A 22,578-nucleotide genomic window follows, 5' to 3' on the forward strand; every position below is an offset into this window, starting at 1 on the left:
ACGCTTTCTTTCCATGTTGTGTAAATTTACACTTTCGATGGATTGTTTTGCGTAAAATATCTTTAGTAAAATATTTTATACATATTTTCATGTTTTTTTATATAATATTTTATAAAACAATTAAATAAAAAAATATTTTAAAGTCAATTTCTAAACTTAAATATATTTTAAAAAATATTTTTAATCTATAAAATATTTAAAAAAATATTAAGTTACTTATAATATTGTTTATTTAATTTTAACCATTTCCTACAACTCACCATTATCACCCTCTCAGATTATTATATAATCAAAATTCATAATTATTTGACTCATACTAGTATAATTTTGTTAGTAAAAAAGAATGAATATATAAGCTATTCCAACATGTTTTTTAATATAAAAAAACTTATTAATTATAAATTGAAATGTTTATACATACATCAAATTAATTAAATTAATATTTTATTAAAAAATAACTAAGATTAAAATATTTAACCTCACTACATGAGTTATGTATTTAGTTATTTTTAATAAATTTATTTTTTAAAATAAATGTTTTATTCAATTAAATGATTACTTGTGTTAGTAAAAGGTAGAAGAAAAGGTTGTTAACAAAAATGAATTAAATAAAACTATAAAACTCGACTATAAAATAAATCAATATTGTATGGTAAAAATAGAGAAGAAAAATTAAAACTAATATAATATTAAATAATAAAATTTAGAAAAAATTAATTTAAAAAAACTAAGACAACCCGGGCAAACATTCTAAATATGTGTTAATCTCTAAAACTCTCAACTCATGAAATTTTAGACCCGAGTTCAACCAATAAGCTCATTTTTTAACCAATTTAATATTAAAGGATGAAAAACAATTTGATCAAAGTGAGAAAAGTAGTAATCAAAAAAATAATGATCAAACTTTTTTAGAAAAAAACCTAAGAAGGATGAAATTGTAAAAAAATTATAATCTTAAAAATTATTTTAAACAAAAAAATAGTAATCAAAACAATAGAGACTATATATTTGAAAGACAAAAAAAAAAACTAAAGGGGAATAAAATTAAAAAACAATTCACTTTTTATAAATTGTTATAAATAAAACAAATAATAAAAAATGGATTAAAATTCCAAGAGATTAAAAATTGAAGAGCTTCTTTGAGATTTTAAAGAGACAAGCATGGAAATCAAAAAAATAAAAAAGAAGAAGGGGAAAAAAAGGCCACAAGCACTAAATTAGGTAGCCTTTATCTAAATATATCGCTTCCCGAGAAGACAACGTTAAAATAATTCAAACATCAATGAAAAGTAAATTTTCTTAATCGTCCACTAACCAGGCATAGATCTCATTAACTAAGAGGCTAGTTTTCTCAAATTACTCATTAAATAGAATATCAATCTTATTAATTAGAGAGATAATCTTCTCCAATTACCTATTAAATAGAACACCAATCTCATTAATTAGAGAGTTATTTTCTCAAATTTCCTTTTTTTTTTCATTCACAACTCTAGACAAAGATTCAATAAAAATAATAAAATCATTATTCAAAAATTAACAATTTTTTATAAGGTGTTAAACACCTACTTGATTTTTATATGTACAATCTGGTCTTTTACTGCTAAAATATCATGGCCTTTCTTATATTAATAAAATCAACACATTATCAGATATTCATCTATCATATCACTCAATTCCATTTTTTATATTAATCATGAATTGATATTTAATTTGTATCAAGTAATCCTACTATAGTAATATATGATGCCCATTTCCCTTAAAGCCAATAAATGAGGTATTTATCCTCTCAATTTATTTATTTTTTACAATAAATAATTATCCATTTTTAATTCATGCTAATAATCACTAATCAATCTCAAAAATATTTATTCATTACATAATCAATATAATTTAATCCTCACAAAAGCACAGCATTCACAATTTATTAACAAAAACTCAAATTCAATGCAATTTAATTTATTTAAAGATATTTTTTATTTTAAATGGATGATTTCTCGAGTGTTGGAAACTTTAAAAATCAAGCCCCTTTCCCCCCCCCCGCCGGCTAGGAATGAAAATTTATACTTATTGCCCCCATTTGTATTTAATTCCCTTTTGTTCCACTTATTTAAATCTAATTACTTTATGCTTTGTAACTTTTTTTTTATCTAATTTTCTCCTTCATTTATCTAATTTTATTTCACATGTCAGCTAAAAATAAATTTCTCTTATTTTTTTTGGAAAATATTTAACTAGGTTTTTACATGTTCATTGAACTTATGTGAAATATAGAGATCTTTGGTCCATGTTATATTATGACTCGGATTAATTTTTTTAAAAAAATATCTAGATATTGCTAATATTTTTTCTAATAGAATTTTTATTTAAATAGTGTGAAAATTAATCCGAACAATTTTGAAAATCCAAAAGCAACCAGATAACCAGTAAAAATATCATTAGATTTGAAGCTCAATTTCTATTAGAGAACAAATTAAAAAATATTATGAAACTCATATCCTAATAAACCTAGTGATGCAAAATAAAATTATAAAAAAAAAAGAGATTCAATTATAAAAAAAGCATAAAAAACAACTCAAGTTAACTTAAATTAATTAATGACCAGAGATATGAGATGATGATAACTTTATAAAAAACCCAACCCAGACAAATAATGAAGTTTAATTATTAATTAACTCAATATTAAAAGATAAAATTAAAAAATAAAGTCAATTAGCAAAAAAACAAAAAAAATCTAGTAAACCAAGTTAACTTGTTAAACATGCAGTCTAATTTACGAGACTAGAATAACTTTATAAGAAGTAAATTGCAAAAGTTTATGAAATCTAATCTCCAATAAACCTAATGTTGAAATTAATACATAAATCAATTAAAAAGGGGACATAAAAAATAACGTAAGTTAACTCTGGTTAACTTATTAAACTTGTGACTCGATTTATAAGATAGGGATAACTTTATAGAAAAAAACGAAAACAAATCATGAAGTCTAACTTTCAATTAACTCAATATTAAAAAGATTAATTTGAAAAAAAATAATATGGAAAGGAGGGGAAAACTTGAGTCAACTTATTAAATTTATGGTCTAGGTCATGAGTCTAAGATAACCTCTTAAAAAAATAAATTGAAAATAATTGTGAAGAATAATCCATAATAAACTTAATTTTGAAGGATATAATTAAAATTGAAAACCAAATGATGAAAACTAAATACTATTCTATTGAATAATATTTTGTAAAGAAAGGTACAATAAAATCTTTTTCTCTTTTAGTTATTAGTCAACTCATTAAATTCATAATCCAAATCATGAGATTATAAAAAACAAATTAAAAATAATTATGATGCACAATTCCTAATAAATTTAATTTTAAAAGATATAAGTGAAATTGAAAGAAAATTTATTGATTAAAAAAAAAACAAAGGATGAAAAACAACACCATTCTAGTGACTAGTGTTTTGTGAGGAGAGATATAATTCTTTTTTTTTTAGTTATATGTTTATTAATTTGTTCCATATTTCATATATTCATCTTTAATCCACAACCAACTAACTAAATAGTATAAGGAATACATTTCAAATTTTTGTTTAAGTGATATGTTGTGGGTTTTTATGTTATATTATATATGAGGTTAATGCATTCTTTTTATCTAATTTAAGATTTTTTTTTGTTGATTTAGCATCTAAAATGTAATTTTTCAAACTATAGCGATTTATCACAATTTGAACCAATTTACAAGATTTTAAATGTAATTTTTCCTAAACAATTCAATAGTTTGAAATAAATAGGAAAAATGAATCTCTTCAATTTAGACTCCAATTATTTATTAGTGCATCTCTTTATTATTTTAATAAAAACATGTTTTTTAAATCATAAGAATTATTTTTTAAATAAAAACTTGTCATGATCTTAAAAGTAAGTTTTAATAAAAAATTAAAATAATATCATATTATTTTGTATTTTGTATAGGATTGAAGGCAAAACATTAATTAATCTTAAAAAATCTTGTAAAATATCTATTAAAAGCAACATAAAGAGAAATAGAGATTTTATTTTAATTCAATAACCATAACATTTTTTTTTTTGCATATTAGATATATAATAATTAAAAAAAATGTGAAACTTCTCGTACAAGTCTATAAAATTATTTAAGAATCATGTGTTAACTATATAATAATTTAAATACCATGTCAAATATTTTATTTATAGAGAATTTCTTTCAAATCCAAAGAAAAAATAAAAAAAAAGTTATAGAAAAAGGTTAGGTTGGGCTTAGTACACACTTCACCCAATAAAGAGAAGGCTTGGTATGTATAGACCTGCAAGGTTAGATCTTCATAGCTATAACCTTCTTGTGTTTTTAATTTTTATGTTTAAAAATAAAAATGTTTTATTTTATATTTTAAAAATAAAACAAATAATGTGTCGTTTGCTGGTTTAAATTCATATTAGTAAACATTACATCTAGGTTTGCATAAATAGTGAAAAAAATAGCAAAACCTTTTCTTGTGTTTAGTTTATAGTGTAACTAGATCATTATTAGTGCTAGACTGTAGGTTAAATTAATTTTTTAACATAAAAAATATATAGGTGTTACAAATGTGTTTTTTAGTAAAAAAAATTTAAAATTTATAGGAGTTAACTTGATATGACCCGGTTAACTTGATGGCATTACCCGGTTTAAAAACAACCCAAAAAACTATTAAAAGAGTTGTTTGGCTAGAAAAACTCAAGATGACATATTTTTAAAAATATATTAAGATAATAATGTATTGAATTGATCCGAGTTAACTTGGGTTAATATGTCAAATCCACGATTTGAATTATGAGATCAGAATATCCCCAAAGAAAGCAAATCAAAACCAAATATAAAACCTAATTCTCAATTAAACTAATGTGTGAAAGATGAAATTGAAAACAAATTTGATTAAGAAAGGAGACAAAAAATTAACTTGAGCAAACTCAGGTTAACATGTCAAAGTTGTAAATTAGGTCATGTGACTAAATAGTTTTTAAGCCCAGTCCAAGGCTCAGGTTCTAGGTTTTGACTGGGTCACCTGGTTTTGATGGGGTCACTCGGGTCAATTTTTTTTAAAGAAAAATCAAAATGATGTCGTTTTAGTAAAAAAAAAAAAGTTAACAGGTTGTAACTGGATTTTTTACTAGGTCTTGCCAATCAACCCATTGAGTCAGTCGGGTCACATCAGGTTTTTTCTTCCAATATTTTTCCTTCAATCCGACCCAGTTCTAGCCCCGGGTCAGGTTTTAAAACTATGTGTGACTAAAATAACTCCATAGAAAGTAAATTAGAAAAAATTATGATGCTCAATTCTCAGTCAATCCAATGTTAAATGATAAAATTAAAAAAAATATCAATTAAAAATAGATAAAAAAAGCTTGAGTCAACCTTTAACTAGTTAAACCCATGACCCAAATAATGAAACTGGAATAAACTTATAGAAAGCAAAAAATAAAAAAAAATGAAATCTAATTCTAAATCAAACAAATGTTAAAGAATGAAATTGAGAAAAATATTAGACTACAAAAAGGGAAAAAAAGTCGAGTTAACTCGCGACTTAGGACAAACAATCACAATATTGAATGATAAAATTAAAAATAATAATAAAATAACCTGGATCAATCTAAATTAACTAGCCAAACTTGTGACTAGAATAATGAGATTAAAATAACTTTATAGAAGGCAAAAAGAAAAAAATTATAAAGCCTAATTTCAAATTAATAAAATGTTAAAAGATGAAATTAAATAAAAAATAACTTAAATCAGCTTAGATTAACTTGTCAAACTCATAACATAAGTTATAAAATTAAGCTAATTATATATAAAATAAATTATAATAAATTATAAAATTTAATTTAAAAAAACAGAGATCAAAACGATAAAAAAAAGGTAATTAATTTATACTATAAATATAATAATATAATAATTATTACAAATACAAGCAGTCTTTATTATTTCCACAACGGCAATAGGAAAACTAAATCTCAGTCCATCAAGTTTGTAACTTGTTTCAATTAGACCATAAATACTCGAAGCTTAAGCTTATTTAGGGGAAAATTCTTGATTTTTTGTTTTCGGGACTTTGGCCAAATTTTATTACCGAAAAATATCAAATATATTTCTCAATGGTACCATCTATTATTATTATATTTGGAATTTATGTTTTTTTTTTTTTTTTACATTAGTTACGCTGGTTCAGCTTGAAGCATTATAATAATTTAGCCTTCATTGCAAGTGATATTGTATAAAACTATGTATTTGTGTAACAATTATATATGTATATAATTTTATTTTATTTTTTAATTACAATTGGATTTTAGCATTGAAAATAATAATAATAATTTTTTTTGTTTTTATTCATGTTATCTTCAAACCTTTTTAAAAAGTGAGACTAATTATTTTCAGGTTTCAGGATTCGTTATTATTCTTTCCAACAAGCATTTTTTTTAAGAATTAAATTTGTATTTTTATCCTTACAAGAATATAATGGTATCTTAATTATTAAACCGACCAACACTTTATTGGTAAAATAATAGTAATATGACATGTAAAAAGAACTTTAAGGTGAAAATCAATAGAATTAAATAAAAATACATAAAAATAATAAAATTATACTGCTAATATTATTATTATTTAACTTTATATATAATTAGAATGAATAGGCAGTGGTAAAAGTAACTTGAGAGGGGGACTAAATTAACTATGGATTGAAACCTGGGGGCCTGTTTTACGGAACTAAGGAGTGGGGCATCATAAGTGGCGCCCTGGTTTTGGCTTGTGCCTTTTTCCTATTGCTATTTTCTGGCGAGCAGCGGCTCTAAAGAGGAAGGGAAAAAAAAAACCAAGACTTTGCAAGCGAGATGGGGAACTTGAAAGAAAAAGTAGACAAGAAACAGCAGAAAAAGAGCAAGAAGGCTAATAATAGAAAATTCAGTGAAAAGGGTATCTCCTCATTCAAACTTTCTTGTTCTCAATAGCTTACTATCTTTCAAGTTTTTGCCTTTTGTGCGATTCTAACTTGTGGGTTTTATTCGAAGAACCTTTTCTGTTCAATCTGCTTGGTGCTTGTTATTGATGCATAGAGGAAGGCATGAATTTTTATTGTGAACAACCAGTTTTGAGAAAGCTAGTTTATTCTCTCAAATTTTAGGTATAAAATTTTAAAGAGAATGAGTTTAGGGTGTTGAGAATTAGGTTATGAAATTGTTTTCTTACAAGGTATTTTTCTGTTGAATGATGAACTGTGAAGTTCTGGCGTAGTAGCTAACACAAAAATGGGTAGTTCAAGTGCTTCTAAACAAACCTGTAAGATTTGTATTCTTTGGCATTATTGAACTTTTGGTTAAAGATGGAAGCTGGAGCTTTAATTGATAAAGATTACCCAAGCTTGAACTAGTTCCTGCAAGCTTGCGTCTTTTTTTTTTCTTTTTTTTTTTTTGTTTTTGTGGTGAATGAGGTGATTCTCCTATAGTGTTAAAAATTGTGGTGGTGGTAGACATAAATGAATGGAATTTTTAGTGTTTTGCAGTACATGTGCTCGGCTCATTCATCAGCATGGTTTATCAAACAATAGATATTCTGCTTGGCCTTTCTTCCATTCACTACCATAAACTGGGATATATATCTTTTAGTGGAGGAGAACTACTATGCTAAATGGGTAAAACTGCCCAAGATGTATTGTTATTCATCATAATCTGGTTACCATTAATTTTTTTGATATTTCAGTTATATTACTTACAAAGAATAGCTGGTTTTTCTTGAAGAAGGAAAAGTAGCAGACATGAGATGGTTTTCCATACAAAATGAGCTCCGTTGGAGCCAAGAATAACATCACAGCTTCTTTTTGTACAATGCTGGTTTTACAAAATGAAATAAACTTCACAATGAGTAGCATTTGACATATAAATGAATTTCATAATCACTATAATTATGGGACTGTTTAGGGTTGTTGTGCCAGTGTGCACCGGGCACCACAGCACTCTTAGACAGGGACTGAATCATTTCACTTCACAGGGATAAATTGGTTGAAATTCTACCCATTGATTTAGGTCCGAATAAGGGGGGATGCAATTAATGAAGATTTCTTGGTTTCTTCCGTGGTTATTTACCTACAAATCATGTACAACTTATGCCAAAAATTGCTGCTATATTTGAAATTGTAAATACTGAAATTATTGCTGGTAGTTTTGCTTGACCTTTTTTTTTTTCAGATGCAATGATAAAGAAAGAGGATGAAAGGAATAAAGTGAACAATCCAGCAGAGAAGAAGAAGAGGAAAAGGGAGAAGGGAAATAACTTTGATGGTGGTGATGTTACTCGGATCAGTCGAGGTTTAAAAGTTTTAGATATAGCAAACTGTTTGCCCATCTAGATTTCTAATAACCTTGTCTCAATAATTAGTTTTTCTTGTTTCAGAAGATGACCGTACTAAAGCAGAAAGAGAAAAGAAGAGGAACAAACTGAGGAAAAAGAAACAGAGAAGTGAAGAGCAAAATAATGCTCTGGTTGGCAAATATGATCAGCTCAGTACTGAGTCCGAAGATGGTTTTAATGAACAAAAATGTAAGGCAATAGGATTTTAGCTAGGTGAAATATGTTTTGAAATACTATATCTTGGCAGAATGTAACTAAGATATTGTGTTATTTTGCTGATCCATTTTGTTTAGACATATTGCATCAGTGCATACCTGGGTTTGCTGGTGCAGTCTCTCAATTGATTAAATACAATATTTGGAAAAATGGGAGCTCAATGATTTTGTTCATGATGTCCTTTCTGTCTAAAACTCTTTTTGAGTATGCACACCAAAGTGCTGCCACCTTTTGTTCTCTATCTATTTTCCCTTCTGGCTTGTTTCTTTTTCTTGAACTTGAGATTGTTGTAATCTACATCAAGCAATAAAATAAAGAACATCTGTTTAGTTTTCATACTATTCCCTTTGTTAGTCATAATATTGTTTTCTACCTTTAAACTTTATTAAGCTAAAAGGAGATATGAAATTTCCAAAGGGAAAAAATATGATGTTCTTGGAAGTTAGGACAGATGACAGAACCTGTAAATAAACAATTCCTTTGGTTATGCGGAATTTCTCTTGAAAACATTAGATTGTGTTCTTTTAGTGTTGTCTCATGTGTTCCCCTCATTCTTTTTAGGTAAATCCAAGAAATCTAAGAAAAAGAAAAAGGAGCATGACACATCAAAGGAGGATGAGAATATACTGGAAAAGAGTGGAGAGACCGATCATGGTGAAGCATATTGTATTTCTTCTGTGGATGAGGACTGCTCAAAAGGAATGAAAAGTATGTATGAATCATATTGTGTGATATGTTTTAGCTCTTCAATCTCATTAAATCCCATTATATAGTAAAAATATTTGGTAATCAAATAAAAATAAATGGTCGAATATTCTCCATGAAGTTTTGTTTTGTTCACCATCAGATAGAGATAAGTGTAATTAGTGCGTGGTAGTAAACCTGAATACATCCTTTTTATTTTGTGTTGACTGAGTAGCATAGAAGTATCCATTTCTATTTTATGGCATGACATAATGGATTTGCATGTCATGAATGGGGCAAGGGTATTAGCTAAATTTTGCTTAATTTAATTCTCTGATAGGTTTCACCATGCGCAATATCAGTTTAATTTCTGGTATTGGTTTTATCAATGTAAATATTTCTTCATTATTTAGTTTCCTGACTTTAAACTTGCATTACAGAGTGGCTTACAGATTACAATCAAAGTAGACCGGGTTTGAAGGTGCTGCAACAAAGGTTAGATGAGTTCATAATTTCCCATGAGGAAAAACTTGAACAGGTATTGTCTCGCTTGCACCTCTGAGATTGACTCTTGATGTAGTGGAATGCTTTTCCTTTTTGTTTCTTAGTACTTCTAGTGTTTCTTTAAGAGTGATCACAGACCTATGCATGCATTGTCTGGCCCAATTTTGAATACCTCCCTTTGAGTTTGTACGGAAAGCATGCTCATCACGGTTTCATTTTGACAAATGTAGATGTGCGATATAGCTGTTCATCCTTTCAATCATTTGGAACAATTTCTGTAAAGTGGATGTTTTGTTAATAGTGCAGCATATTTCAGCATTTAATAAAAAAATGTCATTCTCTCTCTCTCACAGACGCTCGTATTTTTGTTCACTTTACTTGGAAATTAAAATGTATGCTTTCCATTTGCAGATTATGTGGTCAGTGTGCGCTTTTTTTTTTTTTTGTGGTAGATTTGGGCTTTCTTCCATGTCATTGTGGTCCTTTTTCTCATTTGTCTTGATGTGTCATGTACAGGAAAGAAAAGAAAGAGAAGACCAAGCTGCAGAAGGGGGATGGACAGTTGTTAAACATCACAAAGGAAGGAAAAAGACAACAGATTCTGAAAGTGGAATTCCTGTGGGCTCTGTTGCTCCAGCTGCTGTGGAGAATCAGATGACCAAGAAAAAGCCCAAGGAAGTTGGGCTAGAATTCTATCGGTTTCAGAAAAGAGAAGCTCAGAGGAGTGGTATGATGAATATTACAAATAGCAAATTAGTGTACTTATTGTTTGTGCAATATGCTATCCCTAGTTAAAGTAACTATGAGGATTTTCCTGATATATACGGACCATTTAATGATCTGCATGCACTTGTTTGAAATGAAACATAAATGAGAATATTTTTCTCTTCATCTAAGAAGCCACGGCACATGCTGTTGCTTCCTGTTGCTATTTGGGATGAGTTGAGTCTTTCTGTTATAAAGTATTAAGGTTGACTTTCAGATCATTCAGGCATCTTTATCGCTTTATCAATTCTTGTGAAGCAAGTTGATAGTTAAATTTCCTTGCAGAAATTATGGCTCTCCGAAGCAAATTTGAGGAGGATAGAAAGCGGATTCAGCAATTGAGAGCTGCTAGGAAGTTTCGACCTTACTGAGTGCTGCAGGGGCCATAAAAATATGATCGGAATCTGAAGCATCTCGTAATGCTTTGAATTTTTTTGCAACCTAAGGATTAGGGGGGCGGCATTCTAAGCGCTTAAAATTTTTGCACCTGGTAAGTTAATTAGAGATCAGCAACTGTATTCTTGAGTCATCATAACTATCTACAAAAATGTACAATTTTTCAGGTGATTAACTGAATTGTCAAATTGCATAATGTTGCTGAAGCGACCTTTTGTCATGCTAATTCTAAGATGCTTTCTGCTTGCAATACCTTTCAGTAACGAGTTCTAGTGGCCCAAACTGCAATAATGGAGGGAGGGCTGCCTTTTTTTTTTTTTTTTGGTGAACACGAGGGAGGACTCCATTGAACCGCATCAGGTTTTGGCAATTTTCCCACCAGAAATGCCACATCAAAAATCAATAGATGTTATAGCTCAGGGAACTGGAAGTTTGGCCTGATCCATAGATGATATGATAAAATGACGTAGCGCTTAATAATGAGATGTAGAGTACCACTGGCATTTTGTTATGTAAAGGTTGAGATTTCATATCTGCTGGCCAATTCCACTCTTTAGAGTTCATAGAACTGTTTAACCTGAAGTCCCATTTATAATAAATAACATTTGGATCATATAGAACTACTTTGACATCAATTATAGGCTCTCCCAACACAAAAATGAAAAACAAAAGGCCACCACTGATAATCACAACCCAGTACCAAGAAGTAATCAGCGAAAACCACGAAAGAGAAACCTAATGAAGGAGACCTTCCAGCATGTTTCATCACGCCTTGTGCGGTCAGGTCATGTCTGTGTGTAGTGGTGTTTACTCAATGTATTGTCAGTTGATATGCCAGGCTTTTCATGACAGATGCTGCTCTCGTGTCTTTCTCTGGTGTTTGACTAGATTAGAAGTTATGTATCTGTCTTTATCCGCAGTTTATATGGTTGATGTGCACCCCCCCGTTGTGTATTTAGAAACTCATACATATATTCCATGGATAAAATTCGTCCAGCGATGGGATAAAATGAGCACAGTAAATGTAAAATTGTAATGGTATCAACCATGGTATCATTATACTGTCATTTCGCGAAAACTTTATCATCTTTAGTTACCTCGTTATTTTTTTTCCTGCGCTAGTTACACCATTTATCCCCGACGGTGTGTGTGAGATTTAGAATGGTGACATCAAGGCCTCCATGCTGTAAAATCACATCTGAACCACAGTGTGCAGTGAAGGATGTGATTTTCACTGTGCACAGATGCCCAAGTCATCGAACTTATATTTTGGTAGAATTGACATGAGATTCTTACATGCCGATAAGGCAAATCTGCTACCAAATTCAAGTTTTGGCCCAGATTACCCTAAAAAGACTGTCCTCGGAATATGATAACGACACCCGTTTCTTCCCTTTCGGTCACTCTGAATGATTCTTCTGATGGTTCCCTGCTCTTTCATGCCATGCGACACGAACTTGTACTCTTGAATAGCGTGCCCTTGTTATCAGGTGTCTTGACCTTAAAAATATATATATTTATCAATTTGATAGGTTTGTGGGCCATGGCTCATGACATACCCAGCTAGCAATCTCTTACTTGAATAAGTTATTCCACCGGAAAATGCCATCGGACAAAGTGAAAGGTCCACCAAAATTAAATAACATACCGAAGTTGAAAGGTAAATGGTCTCGCGCAATCAGAGGTGGCTTCCACGCAGATGCATAAACGAAGACCATTCATGAATTTTCCAGTCCTGTGAAGAAATGCAGAATTTGTTCCCCGGTCATATCATTAGGTATGAACGACTAATCCGCAAATCTTTGAAAGGCACTTGTATCGCCCGCCTCAACTGGTCCAATGCATGGCGCCATTCTTTTTATTCTGGCATCATATGCCTCTCTCTTCAATTATTATACCAGTTTGGTCAAGCTTGGCTGCTTGATTCTCGTCTCTTCCAATCAACATGCAACTTGTCCCAGCAACCAGCTTTTAACGACGCTTTACCCCGCCATACTTCAGTTACTGCAATGTCAAAAGGTGTAATAAAATGTGTTTGACATGGTGGTGTTTCGTGTTTTTCATTTAAATACATATTAACGTATTATCTATCTACATCTTCTTATCTATCTACATCTTTTATTTTCGTGTTTATTTTTATGGTGGTAAAGTGTTTTTTGTTAAAGTTAATTATTTTAAAAAATTAATATATTTCCTAATAAAAACGATTTTCAAAGACTAATTTTTGCTGTCCTTTTCTTTTCTTTTGCTTGCGTATGGAAATGGTGCTGACACCCTAACTACATTTTGAATACTTCAGCAACTAAATACCACAAACTATTGTTTTTGTGTTTTTTTTTTTTAAATTTACATATTTTAATTTTTTACTTTAAATTATGTTTTTTAAATGTTAAAAATAATTTTTTAAAAATAAAAAATATTATATATATATATATATATTAAAATAAAAAACACTTTAAAAACTAAATATTACAAAAAAGTACCTCCTCAAGTTTTCCTCGTATTAAAATGGAAGCAGAGGGCAATCAGCGGACACTCGAATCAGAAAGGAACAAATGATGAATTGTCAAGGGAACCTCAACTGCGAGCACTCAAGCATGCATGCATCATGCTGCTGGTCATGTCAGTCATCATGTCACATGCATCATGCAATCAAGATACCCAGAAGGGCAATAGCACCAACACAAAACATAGCATACATTTGAGATTATAGAATACGAATACTTGTTTTCCACTTCAAGGCCTGACAACCAGAACCCGTTATTGAACAAGACATGAAATAAATTGCAATGAAAGACTCAAGGCATGGACTGATGCCTCTAAAACTCAGAATCATAACCCCATGACATCAAGTAAACAAAAAAGAAAAAAAGAAAACAAAGCATTGCTGAAAAGAACTACTTCTCTTCAGCTTCCTCGTCCTTCTCATCCTCACTCCAACAACATTTCAGGATTGACCTGGGAGATGAGCAGCCTCCAGTCGCTGCAAAGCTGTGGTAGACAATCGATCCACCCTTCCCGAGCATTTCATAGTTCCCCCCTCCAGAAGAGTAACCTTTCACATCCAGGGAAAACATCGCTCCAAGTTCGTCACACTCAACATTAGAATGCAATGCAATGGAGAACTCGGTCGGTTCAAAGCAAACCAAAACCCTATAAAGCAGCTGCCTCAAATTTAAATCTTGAAAATCATAACCCACAGCCTCAAAACTTGCATAGCTGAAACCTTCTTCTGGGGTGACATGTATTGTGGAAATTGCACTCCCTTCAATGGCATTCATAGAGTAACCACAAGGGTCAAAATCAAAATCGCAGATCTCAGATTGCGGAAGGATCTTCCTTATACCAGAATCCTCAGTCATCACAGTAGCTGAACTGGCGTGTGTTTTGTAGAAAACAGATGCTCGCTTCCTGTCCAAACCAGTCATGCACATTTCCAGAGTGTAAACAGGGCCAGAATGGCTCTTCATACCAGCAGCAGCAGAGTAAACATGCCATTTCTGAGTTGAGTTGGGACTTCCCATCACATATGCCACACTCTCTAAACCAAATTTACTGAAATGGCCATCGAGGACAGTTACCTCCTCACAGAAGTTACGATGCGGAAATGGCTGAGCCCCGGGACATATGAAGCTCCCACGAGTGTACCTCACAGAACATACAGTGAGTGAAAGGGCATCAGCGAGCTTAAGGATCACTGGGATCGAAAGGAGCAGTTTAGTAGTCCCACAAGTTTTGATGATAACTTTGTAAGGGTATACAAAGAGACTGGATTCCGACAGAACATACGAATCAACCTCGTCATTTGAAAGCGAATCAACTATAGTGCATTCAGCTGGTTTGAGAATCTCGTCCAATTGAGCCTTGGACAGAGACCTGAGGCCCTTTCCTTCAGGGTCAGAAAAGAAGCCAGGCTCGAAAAAGCAAATTTCAAGCCTTTTTTCGTAACCTTCAAATCCGATTGCAGAGACCGGCAGTGCCATCTCACCTCACAGTAAACAGATGAGAATTGCAGAAAAGAGTGCGAGAGAACGAGGAAAGCAGAAAAGAAAAAAAGACTAAAGACAACAGACAGTATGAAAGAGCTAAAATGGGGCTATCTCAACACTTTGAAAATCTCAGGATGGCTTCCGAACGCACTGCACAAATAAACATAACAGAAAATTAGAAAGCCAGTAACATAATAAAATCCCGAAAGGAAAACAGATGATTAACTTCAAACTCACGTTGGAGTAAGCAGCAGATCGGAACTTCTTGATTCCACCGGCAGGTCTTATGTCTTCAATGCTGTAGCCGAGAGGTGCTTCGTACAATAAGGACTTACTACTACTACTACTAGGCTTCTTGCCACCTTTAGACTCCATAGATCATTCAGCCTTGTCTGCAAGATCCCACACAGGATTATAATTAGCACGAGACACAATCTTGCAAAATAGCAACAAAGGAAACAGGTCTACAGTCATATAGACTGAGAAGAAACCATAAGCATAACAGCAGAATTCCAAATGCAATACATAAATATTTTCGAAAAATAAAAGAGCAATAAGCCATGGAGGACAACAGAGCAATTCATCAAAAAAAGGGAGCATAACAAAGTAGAGGACATTAGCAAACAACTGTGTTCATATATTCAAAATATAGACACGTAGGCGATTAGAAACCAAATGCATTCAACAGACCATGTTTATGTGGGCACAAGGTATTGATCAATCATGGCTTGAGGGAAAGGAAACCCCTGAAGACCATTTGACATTATGAGGTTTAAACAGATTCACGAAATAAAATAAATTAGCATCCCAAATACCAATGGATAAACAGCTATAAATGACATCATAATAAAAATTTGATTGATGTATTCTAAGAAAACTCGCAACTCTATTCCTAAATCTTATCAGCAATTTAAAAAGAAAAAACAATTCCGTCCAAAACCAAAATTAATTCCAAGCAGCATAAACCAGATTCACGATCCTTGCAAATAAAAGACACAAGATAATTACACAATCTCAATCAATCTATTAACAAGAATCTATGCAGTTAATAGATAAAGAAAAAAAATCAGAACATTTACCAATAAATTATATGAAATCTTGAAAAACTAATCTCCTTCAAAAACTCCCTCTTTCTCAAACTCCAAACTAAACTCTACAAATCAAAACAAGATCAACAAATTACAAAACAAGATAAGAAAAAATAAATAAAAACAAAACAAAAGGATAGGTATATACCTGTTCAAGAAACAAATCAAGATCGGTTTTTTATAGAAAAAAAGGGCAAAACCAATAACAAAATCAACAAACTCTAGGTTTGTTTTGAAGAGAGATTTTTAAGAGCTTAAATCTGCAAGATCGTCAAGGAACGTGAAGGATTCTTGTTTTGTGAGTTTTGGGAGGGCAACGGGCCTTATATTTATAGAGGGCGAGGGGCGGGATCTTGAAATTAGCACGGGATTTGCAGATAATTACGGTCTCACCACCGCGAAAAACTTGTTTCTAATTTCGCCTGAATTTCCTCGAAGATTTCATTGCCACTATTTACTTTTTGTGATTTAATTACTGAATTACCCTCTTCGAGGCTTGGAAGATCAACATTCGGAGGTAGAAAGCACAAATGCAATTTTAAGAAGGTTATTTTATGATTAAATAAATATATTGTTTAAATTAAAAAAAAAAAAGGAGAATCGATTTTGTCTCTTGATTTTTCTTTCTTTAGATTGTGGGGTTGTGGTGGAATGCATCTTTGTTTTCTTGCCACGCAAGAAAAGGCACAAAGGTTTATCTATGAAGAAGAAGATTCTTAACTTTTAAGATTATATTATATTTTTAATGAATAGAAGTAGCGCGCTTGTTTCGTAAAATTATATTTTAATTAAAAATATATTAAAATAACCTAACGAATTTTTTAAAAATGAAAGTAAATTGTCCACTCCCTCCCAAAGCAAGCATTCTAAGGGTGCATTTGTGTAGTTGCAACTTTTATATTTTTGGTGTAAAAAATATAATAGGAGGTACCAAATTATATTTTTTCTATGTAATTTATTAAAAATTTAAGTTTAAAATATAATTTTTATATATTTTTATAACTAAGTTTCGTAAAACTTTATTTGTTTTTACATTTTAAAAACTCTTTTAAAAAAATTTATTTCTTTACTTTAAATTAATATTTTTTATGTTTTTATATTATTTGATATGTTGATATTAAAAATAATTTTTTAAAAATAAAAAAATATTTAAAGATATCTTAAAATAAAAAACACTTTAAAAAAATCATAATAATATAACTACCAAATATATTTTTTTATATATATTTTTTATTATATATAAACTTTAATTACAGTTTTTATCAAAAACATATATAATATAATTAACCAAATCTAACCTAAATAAAAGAGAGGCTCGGGTTTTTTTTCAAAATTAGTCAAGAAAAGGTTATCATCGTTAATATTGTTATACTTTTTTTTAAAAAAGTGCATAAGTAGGTTATTTTATAATTTTTTTTTAAAAATATATTTTTGAATCATACAGTCATTTTATTTGAAACTGTTTTGATAATGTACATAAATCAAGATGGAAGCGTGGCGCTAAGGAGTAGATCATTTCATTGTCGGATCATATGGGTGTGGCTAAATATAAGAAATTTGCAAAAAAAATTAAAAAAAAAAAAAGAGAAGAAGAGAGAAAAAAAACAAGAAAACGAGTTGGTAAACCTTGAAACCAGAACCCACGAACAATCCAGAATGGAAGGTATAAATATTAAATCGTCCAAATTAGGAATAAAATATAATTTTTTAATAAATTATATTTTAATAATTTCAATATAATAATATAAAAATAAAAAATATTTTAATTTATTTTAAGTTAAGAGCCACTTCGGGTTTGTGGCCGATGTGCTTGCGATTCGAACGGTGAGAAACGCACAAAAGTTTCCACGTGGCATAGAAACCCTAGGAAGGGAGAGCCTCAAGAAAAAATGTGTGGCTGTGGCACTTCCTTGGTGGTGGTGATAAGATGCCATTTTCTGGTGGGGCCGACACCCCGTCTCGCTCTTCACACGCAGACCGCCAGTCGTGTATTGGCTGGCTCTCTTGTCTCTTATTGGGCCCCACAGCATCTATATGGACCCCACTTTCAAATCTGATGTGATCTCCCCCCTATCCTTATTCTAAATATAGAAGCTACAGGGAGCCAATCCATCCATCCGCTGGCTTTTCAGCGTCATGCATGCATCCGTATTCACGCGCGCGCGCGCGTTTTCTAGATGAGAAGAGATCATCTAGTTTTCTCGTCTTATGACTTCAACGAGTACGATTAAACTAAAAAAAATACGCAGAATATGTTTGTATTTATTATTTAATTATGAATTGAAAAATTCATGTGTACTTTTAATATATTAGCCAATAAATAATAATAATAAAATATTAACATTATATAAAAAATAAAAAAGAAAATGAAAAATAGATTTCATAAAAGTACTTGAATCTCGTGTGGGGGAATTACAAAATAGTTTATTAGAATCTTAAAACCAAGTTTTAATTAAAAAAATAATACGAATGGATAACATTGATGAGGTACATTGAAAAGATACAAGAATAATATATTTATCATGGGCTATTCGGGGAATCTCTTTTGAAACCACCTTTTATTATTTATATGATAATAAAAATACATTAATAGAAAAGATTAAAAATACAAATATAGAAGAATTTTTTTTTTATCAAAATTATATTTTCTGATTCATGCAGTTTATTTTTGCTTAGAAATAAAATAATTTTTTTAGCATCATACTTCATTGTATAAAAAGTAAAAGCAAAAAGAAAAAAATATTCACAAAACTATAATGACTTCAAATGAAAAAGGAAAAAAAATATGTATTTTTTTAAATATAATTTTCTTATTTATAGAAAAAAACCTACTTATAAACAATATCATAATAAGATAATCGCTTAACTATAATTTTAATAATATATATATATATATATATATATTTATTTATTTATTTATTTAAAAAAGAAACCGAAGAGGCTACGAGTACAAGAAGATTTTGAGGGAAAAAAATATTTTTATTAGTTATTATTATTTTTTTATTTAGTTTAAAAAAATGTTTTCTTTTATAGTGATTTTATGTTTTTTTATTTAGTTTAGAAAATCATGAGATTGATGATTTTTTTTTATCTATTTTGTTTAAAAATTTTATTATTTTCCTTTTATTTTCAGATTTTCTAATTTGTTTATATTAGTTTTTGGAAGTTGCAAGCCTTTTAAAGAGGCATATCATGATAGAGTTTTTTCTTCAATAATAAAACTATAAATTAAGATTCTTGTGTTCTACCATATTTTGGTCATTAATATGTTTTTTTTTTTTGCTATTATCATATTGCTTGTGCTTTTATCTATGTTAGTTGATATTCGAACCCAATGATCTTAGGTTCTTATTTGATGTGTTTTATAATCCAAAGTTTTTTTTTTATTGTGTGCTACAAAACAACCATAGTAGGAAGTGGTCATGAAGTGTAGTGTGTTCAAATAGAAGAGGATGAAGAAGTTCCTCTCTCTGAAAAAACATCCAAGAGCTCATGTAAATGATATGTAGAGGCAAATTACAGAGCTTACCTTGTGGCTAGCAGAAAAACCCCAAATTGGAGGAAAAAAAAGACTAACTAAGAGTTTCTAGCTAGTACAAAAAACACATTTCAAAGGCAAATGTAGAAGAGGCAACCTCTTAACTAAAAATAACATTAGTATTCAAATTAAATTTCTTGATTTTTCTTAGAAACTTAACAGACAAATAAGTTCATCAATTAGTTGAATGGATTTGTTAATATAAGGAGGTTCCATAATAGATAATTTAAGACTAATTTTGTTTATATTAAAGGGTAGACTTCTACCTGGTTGAAAAAATGAAAGAGATTATGGGAGAGGTAAAGGAAGCCAAGAATCAGTGTCTAAATAAAAACATTAAGGTAATTGTGGATGATTAATGTCTTACTTTGTTTTTCATAGGCAAAAGATATTTTGAAAATCTTTGTTGTGATGTGATGTCTATAAATGCATGTCATCTATTATTAGACATATCATGACAATATAATAATAATATACATTAAAGCAATTGTGAATGATTAATATCTTGTTTTGTTTTCATAGGCAAAAAATATTTTCAAAATCTTTATTGTGATGTGATGTTTATAAATGCATGTCATCTACAATTAGACATACCATGACAATATGATATTAATGTAGAACAAGTTAAAGGAGTGCAACAACACCAACACTGTTTTAAGTGGTCGATAACAACAACAATGTGATAATCTAAACTTGAGGATGAATTCTTTACAACCTAGAAAGATAAATACAAGAGGATACTTGGGGAAAAATCATTTTTCTTAGTTATTATTATTTTCTATTTAGTTTAGAAAAATATTTTAGGATTTTTGTGTTCTAATTTATTTCGTCTATTAATCTATTTTCTCTTGTTATTGTTTTTTTTTTTTTTGTGCTTGTTCTTGCATTAGGTACCTAAGAAAAATGCTAGGTGCACTTGATTGATTATTTTTTAGATAGGTGAATGATGTGTTTTTGATTTAATAGAGGAAGACATATCGCCAACTTAAGCAGATGACTCATCATCCTGTAGTTAATTTTCTAACCACCTTTAATGACTAAGAGTGAGTAAAAAAACCGATAAACCAATTAAACTGAGAAAACTAAAAAAAAAATAACTGAAAAAAACAAACCAAGAAAAACCCGATTAGAATTTTTGAAAAACTTTCGGTTCAGTTCAGTTTCAATTTTTTATTATTGAAATCGATAAATCCAAACCAAACCGAATCAGTTCATGTTAAAAGAAAAGGTATTACAACTGAAAAGAAAATGCTTTATATTCTAACCTAAACCCAATAACCCTAGCAACCCCGCTTTAAAGACACACAGATGCCTCCTTCCGGTCTTTATTCTTCAATTTGTATCTCTAGTCTTCAGTTCTAGCATCTCAACAACACTTAGTAGTAATCCATCTAGGTTCTAAGCAATCCTTTTCAATTCTTTACAATAAGATTCTTTCTCAATTATTTTGTAATTATGGATGGGGTTTATCGGTTGTTTTTTTTCTATTTATCGATAATACTTCATAAGCAGCAAGATTATCTTTTTTGTTTATGCTCTAATTCAATAAATATTCCTAGGGTGGGTGTAGCTACCACCTCATTGCCTTGTATGTGGGCATAGAAAAAGAAAACCACTGCTTGTGCAAGTCATGGCCGAGGTTGTCATCATTACCAAGAAGACAACTATCGAGCAACAAGTATATAAAGCTTTATCAGCCTCAACTACAAAGGCCGCAGGTGTATCTGCAAAAGCTGCAGTGAATTATACTAAAAGCCTATTCAAATGGTTAATTTCTTGTAAATATCTTGATTGTTTTTTCAGATGCAAGGCAACAATAGAGATGGTGTTGTGAATAAGTATATATTTTAATGATATTGCGTTGCTTATCTTGATTTTGATTTTTTCGAGTTTTTTTTTTTAAATTTTGGTTGGGTTATTTTTATTAATAAAAACCAAACCGAATTGAAAATGAACACTCTTATCAATAACTAAAAAAGTAGAGGTGTGAGTTTTTGGATTTGAAAACCCTAATTTTCAATTTGTTTTCACGTAAAAACACCTAAAAATAGTTCTAGTATCTCAACAAACTCATTTGAAACCCTTGAAATATTAAAAATCCCACAAAAACTCTAAAAACTAAAATCTAACCAAATAAAAAAAAAACTCCTAAGGTCATGATTTACTTTTTACAACATGTTTAAGGTGAAGTATCACCGCCATTGAACTCTTCTTTCCAAGACGACCTTGACATCATGATCGAGTTTCTTGATGGCTAAAATGTGATTAACCAAACCTTTTATATTCTCTTTATATGTATATATATAATTATCTCTCTACCACATAAAATAAATGAAGTACAAGATTGAAATGTCAAATCCTTAAAAATATAAACCAAAATTTTAAAACTTCATAGACTAAACTATATTTTTCCATGCCTAATGAATAGTAAAAAAATAGGATTAACATTTTGTTTTAGTGTAAAATACTATCCCTGGTGCTTAAGCTTTTATAAATCGATAAAACTAAATTTTACTATGAAAATTCAAGTATTAATTTAATATAGTATTGTTTTTTTTTCTTGACACCAAGAAAACCAATAAAACACAAAACAAAATAAATTAGGAGGCTTAAATTCCTTTTAACAAAATTAAAAAAAGCATCCATTAATAATAATTTTTTCAAGGATACAAAAATAAGTATAAAATTGAATACCTTGTTTTTAAAAGCTCAAGTAGTTTTTTTAATTTTTATATTATATTTATAATTGTAATTCATAGTTATGATATTCTCAAACCAACTTTTCTACATCAATATCAAAATCTTTATATGATTTAGTTTCTTATATACACAATGTATATAATTTGTTTTTAATCTTTGAATTAACTTGTGCCTCTAGCAAATACTTTTGTCAGCCGTAGAGTGGATATGGCTGGCAGCACCATGGGGTCCGTATGACGTTCGAAAATGGAGGGTACACCAACATTTCTGCCGAATTGCATGGATGTACACTTGTTAGGACCATATTCTGTGAA

The 22,578-nt window shown here is 30.0% G+C and overlaps 2 protein-coding genes across 4 annotated transcripts; one reads left to right on the forward strand and one right to left on the reverse strand.

The window, feature by feature from the left end:
• The first annotated feature begins 6,778 nt into the window (after window positions 1-6,778).
• LOC105113595 (eukaryotic translation initiation factor 5B-like) lies at window positions 6,779-11,175 on the forward strand. 2 transcript variants are annotated; one of them, XM_011009825.1, is made up of 7 exons: window positions 6,779-6,953; window positions 8,222-8,341; window positions 8,430-8,573; window positions 9,162-9,308; window positions 9,725-9,822; window positions 10,305-10,515; window positions 10,839-11,175. In XM_011009825.1, exons 1-7 carry the CDS (start codon window positions 6,872-6,874, stop codon window positions 10,922-10,924), a joined length of 888 nt encoding a protein of 295 aa, XP_011008127.1. In that variant the 5' UTR covers window positions 6,779-6,871; the 3' UTR covers window positions 10,925-11,175. The 2 variants fall into 2 exon arrangements, with proteins under 2 accessions (XP_011008127.1, XP_011008126.1); XM_011009824.1 differs by having other exon boundaries at window positions 6,780-6,953; window positions 8,427-8,573.
• A 2,447-nt stretch (window positions 11,176-13,622) lies between these two features.
• On the reverse strand, window positions 13,623-16,337 carry LOC105113597 (S-adenosylmethionine decarboxylase proenzyme-like). 2 transcript variants are annotated; one of them, XM_011009829.1, is made up of 4 exons: window positions 16,175-16,337; window positions 16,018-16,091; window positions 15,176-15,330; window positions 13,623-15,088 (listed from the first exon to the last, which is right to left on the reverse strand). In XM_011009829.1, exon 4 carries the CDS (start codon window positions 14,930-14,932, stop codon window positions 13,847-13,849), a length of 1,086 nt encoding a protein of 361 aa, XP_011008131.1. In that variant the 5' UTR covers window positions 14,933-15,088; window positions 15,176-15,330; window positions 16,018-16,091; window positions 16,175-16,337; the 3' UTR covers window positions 13,623-13,846. The 2 variants fall into 2 exon arrangements, with proteins under 2 accessions (XP_011008131.1, XP_011008132.1); XM_011009830.1 differs by lacking the exon at window positions 16,018-16,091.
• Between the last annotated feature and the right edge of the window lie 6,241 nt (window positions 16,338-22,578).

This window comes from Populus euphratica, unplaced genomic scaffold, assembly GCF_000495115.2.
Source record: "Populus euphratica unplaced genomic scaffold, PopEup_1.0 scaffold436.1, whole genome shotgun sequence".
Taxonomy (NCBI): domain Eukaryota; kingdom Viridiplantae; phylum Streptophyta; class Magnoliopsida; order Malpighiales; family Salicaceae; genus Populus; species Populus euphratica.

Bases quoted from the DNA above. Each gene is read 5' to 3' on its own strand.
- LOC105113595 (XM_011009824.1), top strand. From the start codon at position 6,872: ATGGGGAACTTGAAAGAAAAAGTAGACAAGAAACAGCAGAAAAAGAGC. The intron at 9,309-9,724 runs GTATGTATGAAT...CTTGCATTACAG, and splicing joins CTGCTCAAAAGGAATGAAAA to AGTGGCTTACAGATTACAAT. The intron at 10,516-10,838 runs GTATGATGAATA...ATTTCCTTGCAG, and splicing joins AAGAGAAGCTCAGAGGAGTG to AAATTATGGCTCTCCGAAGC.
- LOC105113597 (XM_011009830.1), bottom strand. From the start codon at position 14,932: ATGGCACTGCCGGTCTCTGCAATCGGATTTGAAGGTTACGAAAAAAGG.